Genomic DNA, 5,285 nt, shown 5'->3' with positions numbered 1-5,285 from the left:
ACCTTATTGGTACAATAAAGCCCTCCCTACACCTACCCTAACCCTACCCGATACTTTATTTTCAACTTTTTGATTATTTCCTTAATTTTTATTGAAAATAAATGCCTTTACGTTGTGATACGAGATTTGAAAAGGGAGAAAAAAAAGTTCGGCAAAAGGCGGAATCGAACCCGGTTCGAACGCGTTAAAACGCTGGGTGTCTATTTACATTTAGTTAAAAGTGGTTGTAAATCATCAGCTCTGGTGGTGCAGCTGGTTGAGTGTGTGCCCTTGGCTTTGTGACGCGATCGACCTGGGTTCGATTCTGCCTTTTGCCGAACTTTTTTTTCTCCCTCCGTTTTCAAATCTCGTATTAGCAATGGATTCTATTTACACTAAGTGAAAATAGCAGTATTTTTAGCAATATGCTATTTACACTAAGTGCAAATACCTATTTACACTATGTTAAAATAGCAGGATTGTTGTTGTGCTTTCTGAATTGTTATTTTGTTTTTTAGACTTGCATTTGCGTTTGTAATTTGTTATTTTGTTTTCAGAATTGTGATTTGCTCTGCACTTCTCGGTCACCGTAGATTATCAAGCTTCAGTTTATACACCGAAGGCATTACAATCTTTGCCGAAAAATCCATTGTGTCCTTCATACAGTCCAGATTTCCATTTCCTGTAACAGCAAAACACCTCCATAATAAGACTGGTCCATCTCTATGTTTGACCATGGGGATGGTGTTCTTCTGCTCATAAACATTGCCTTTCTTGGACCAGGCATAACAAAACGTGTGTGTGTGTGTGTGTATATATATATATATATATATATATATATATATATACATAGTGTTTATGTTTTTGTGATGTTTGAGAATGTACATAGTCAGTGAATACCAGGTTATTGTCATAAGCATAAGACCCATCCAAAAGGTAAGGTGTTGACACAGTTCACCACATGGTGTCACTGAGAAGTCAAGTAAAACTCATTTAAGGTGATTGAGCTAATGTGACATTGTCAGATAAATATCTGCTTTTCTATGAAAAATAAATCATAATTGTTGGAGATTTTAACTTTTGCATACTGTAGATTATGAAAACTATTTTGGTCAATCAAAATGTCACTCTAACCACTCGTTGCCATAATCATACACTAGTTTTAATTCTGTCAGACAGAGTTGACAATACAGCTATTCAGCCACAGAGTAATGATATTTCAGATGACTACATGCTACTAAGATAGTAATTTAGAAACTGAAGTGCAAAAGGAATAATAAATAAATAAAATACATTTAGAAGTGCATGTAAATGTTTCTAGCTACGGACAGCCTGAAAGCTGCTATGTCTGCATATTTATGGAACATAACCAAAACAATCTTATGAAATCAAAGTTTTTATTTTTTTATTCAGTATAGTGGCAAGACTGACATGAAGAAACAGATATTTCTTCAAAGCATAGCAGTGATGCAATTTATGAATTTTTACTGAGAAAATGTAGAACTTTGGAAAGAAAACTGAAAATTTACAACCAGCTGGTAAAGCCAGTTAACCCAGTTGGCTCCTAAAATTTTAAATAGCATTACTGGCAATGTTTGGGACACACTCTCAATTGTGAAAATGTTTAAAGACTTATCACTTTAGTCACTGTGCATTTTGTTTTCAGTCTACTGGAATCAAAACAAATGATCACAGGTTTGAACTCTTTTTGACTCTACAGAAGCTATATCAGCTATAGCAAGAGAAATCCATATCCAAAAACTACAGTAGCAAGAAAACCAGACAACATGACAAGACACGGAAACACTTGATTCTGTGTGGAAAGCTCTGAGCCCTCTGAGTGAGTTCACTGATGCCCTGTCTGGACAAGTCTATCTTACCTGAAGCATGTGCTTCATCTTTGTCACCACAGGATGAAGACCTAACTTACAAATGATACTAAACAGAAAATTATTACCAGCCACACAAGACCATGCTGTACATGACATTCATAGACTAAAAACATACGATATACTAGAAGTATGAAAACTGTATTGACTGATTCTTAACATTTCTTTTGTCTTTTTAATTTGTAGCACTTTGGGATTCTGTTTGAATATAAATCACGTTATAAATAAAATGTATTATTATTATTTTTATTATTATTGACTGTATAATGACAAACAGATGTTGTATATAGTACTTTTTTATTTGGAGCCAAACATGGTCACTATATACTTGCATGGAAAGGTGTTTCATGAAGATTCATTCTTAAATTCTCCTTTGTCTTTCAGGGGGGGAAAAAAAGCATACATCGGAACAAATGCGGTCGAGTAAAGAAATCACATGACTAATTAGCGCGAGAGAGAGAGAGAGAGAGAGAGAGAGAGAGAGAGTGTGTGTGTTGGGGGGGTGAGGTATATAAAACAAGAGATACACAAGAGGGGTACAAAATGCCTACCTGAGTCTTTTTAAATTCTCTTATTCAGCATCACCAAGAATGAAACCAAACCCTGAGTGAGAGTGACCAGCATTTCATGTCTTTGTTCATTAGACTGTCAGAGGAGCACATCACCAATCATGCAAGGTAAACTCTTCAATTTTTCTCATTCTATCAAAAGGTTATTCAACTTAGGAATTATATTTTACATTTGAAAGTAAAAATAAAGGTACTTCGATGGTTGTTTGTAGTATAGGTTTATCATCAAGAACCTTTTTTGGCTGCCTATATTTCTTTAGAGGCATGCATATAGCCATATGCATTATTATTATACATTCTTCAGATCTGTTTATCAGTTTATTGTGTTCTTTAAACCTAAAAGCTAGAATGTTCAATGTAAAACACTTTTTGGTTCTGAATGGAAATTTTTTTTTCCAAGAGTGAAATAGGAATGTTATTGTAACAACAACAACAATAATTATTATAAATTGTAAAATTCATTTAAAATAAAAATTGTAATAAAAACGTATTAATTTACAAAAAAATACATTATTTTAATGTAACCAAATAATAATAAATAATCATAGAGTAGCATAGAAAAGCAAGAGTTTGCCCAGTGATATATACATACATATATAGCTTCAGTGGATGTGAAAAATTATGTGAACTGTGTTTTTAGTGAGAATGATGCAGAGAACTGTCCCGCTATTGTTCTGCTGCCTGTTACTTTCAGCGACATCTTCCCCAGTCTATCCACTGAGGTAAGACAGACCAAAACCAACTGTCATTACATAGTTTTTTTTTTAATATATAATATTTTATTGTTTTATTTTTCATGCATGTAAATTAAACAAATACTTCTTTTATTTGTAACAAATCTCTTAACGTATAGATATTCGTATGAACCTAAAAATATTCAATGTGTGAAACATCACAGATATGTGATGAACAGAAATGGAATAATGAGTACCTGAACAAAGTGGGGATCAATATATTTTAAGTTTCCGCTGTGAGATGCTACTACTCTCTTCCAACAAGGTATTTGCAAGTTCTTGAACACATCTGGGGGACACATGGTTACATGTGGTTTGCCATTGCAAGGACAATCAGCTGTCCTTCCAGCCTCCCTGTAGCCCTGTCTTAGGTGTCTTACATTACGCACATTGCAGTTTATTGCACTGGCCGCATCTGCAGTCCTCATGCCCAACCCTGGGCATCTTTCTTCTGTGTTTTTCAGAGTCAGCAAAATGTCTTTGCACTGTCCTAAGTAATTATAACTGTGACCTTAATTGACTACCGCCTGTAAACTGTTAGTGTCTTAAGTTAGTGTGTTCATTCATTCTGTAATTTGCAACTGCTTTAGAAAAGTTATACCTTAACACTAGAATTTAAGTGGTAACTACTTGAGCCTTATTAAAATATATACAGTGTCGTTATATGTCTGAATCATGCAGTCTTCTTTGCAGCAAACATAACATATAACAGTTACATCATTCATAATTACAAATCCTCTTAAATGAGAAACTACTTGAAATCATCAACAGTTTTATGTAACAGCAAACCATTCTCATAGCATTCTGATTTTCTCAGAACATGACATTTGCAGCACAACTAATTAACAGTGTATGACTCATTTTTACACTAATATGGTTATACACCTCTACAAACACATGGGCAGAGAGTAGGGTGTGAATGGTACTAACAAAGAACAGCTGCCTATGAGAAGAGTGAAAGTCTACGTTCAGAGTCTGTCACACGTTACCCTAATTAATAGAGACTGAGCTCTGCTTTTGTTGTGTTAACTAGGGTCAGGGTTTCTATTATGAACTACAGACACTTGATGTGAGTCCACAGCTTTTTGCAATCATCTTATTGAATTCTCTCCCTTGCTACATTAAATTTGTAAGCTAATAACAACGTTTTTGTTTAAAAACTGTGGTGAGACTGGGACTAGTTGTCCCAGTCATAACCCCATCCTTGATTATGATGGACACACAGTATCTCATTAACTATAAAGTGATAAACACAGTGCTTGATGTGTTTGTTAGGTTTGGTCAGAGAGCGGCTGCGATACTGATGACCTCCTCTATCCAGGATCCAATGCAGTTGCCAGCAGACACTTCATCCCAAACACCAGACGCTGAGTTTAGGTCAGTCAATTATTCATTCATCTAGCGCTCAACAATAACACATTTTTTTCCACTTTTTGTCTTCAGACTTTTCTTGCCTTGACATTTTCACTGGCCCTACTACAAATGATGCATACATACAGTATATACTAAAATACTGTACGTATGCATCATTTGTAGTTAATTAACAAATGGTTTAGCTTTTTAATTTGCCAAGACAACTATGAAAACACTTTGGCTGCAAAATGGTGGTATACAGTTATATGGCATACTGCATACAATGATTACTGCCATATAGTCAACACATTTTTGCTGATGCTTCCAAACTATCAAAAATCATTCTTGCGATTTTAATAAAACTTAACTAAATGTACGATTTAATAAAAATGTAGCACTGGCCCAACAAGCATGTGACATTTCTGTTAACTGGCACAAACTTCTTGCACTGTACTTTGGGCCATCCCAGTGGTTGAACCCTAATACCATCCTTGGTTAGAAATGGTCTAATCTGACTTTAAATATAGTCATCTAATTCTGACATAACAGTATGATGTTTAAACACCATTTTTAGGTTTGGAAGACATGCTGACGCCATCTTTACCAACAGCTACCGAAAAGTTCTCGGTCAAATATCTGCCAGAAAATTCCTTCAAACTGTTATGGGCAAAAGACTTGGGTATGTTTTTTGTTTTAGATATTTTTGGACAACTATAACTAAATAATTTAATGTTTTTAATTAAATAATTTCGTTTAAGGAA

General features: G+C 34.6%; 2 protein-coding genes across 2 annotated transcripts in view; one reads left to right on the top strand and one right to left on the bottom strand.

The window, feature by feature from the left end:
• The window catches only part of LOC107658704 (CDK5 regulatory subunit-associated protein 1), a 24,375-nt gene extending 22,498 nt beyond the window's left edge, over window positions 1-1,877 (bottom strand). The window contains 1 exon segment of the mRNA XM_074186899.1: window positions 1,860-1,877. Coding sequence (XP_074043000.1) covers window positions 1,860-1,877 — 18 coding nt within the window.
• Window positions 1,878-2,155: 278 nt separating this feature from the next.
• Window positions 2,156-5,285, top strand: part of ghrh (growth hormone releasing hormone) — a 3,365-nt gene continuing 235 nt past the window's right edge. Inside the window, exons 1-4 of the mRNA XM_016447352.1 lie at window positions 2,156-2,545; window positions 3,078-3,159; window positions 4,447-4,548; window positions 5,099-5,203. Of these exons, the coding sequence (XP_016302838.1) occupies window positions 2,539-2,545; window positions 3,078-3,159; window positions 4,447-4,548; window positions 5,099-5,203 (296 nt within the window). The 5' untranslated portion in view covers window positions 2,156-2,538. The remainder of the gene's footprint in view (window positions 2,546-3,077; window positions 3,160-4,446; window positions 4,549-5,098; window positions 5,204-5,285) is intronic.

The sequence above is a fragment of the Sinocyclocheilus anshuiensis genome, unplaced genomic scaffold (genome assembly GCF_001515605.1).
Source record: "Sinocyclocheilus anshuiensis isolate Anshui unplaced genomic scaffold, SAMN03320099.WGS_v1.1 scaffold1957, whole genome shotgun sequence".
NCBI lineage: Eukaryota > Metazoa > Chordata > Actinopteri > Cypriniformes > Cyprinidae > Sinocyclocheilus > Sinocyclocheilus anshuiensis.
This window is presented reverse-complemented; position numbering and strand designations above follow the sequence as displayed.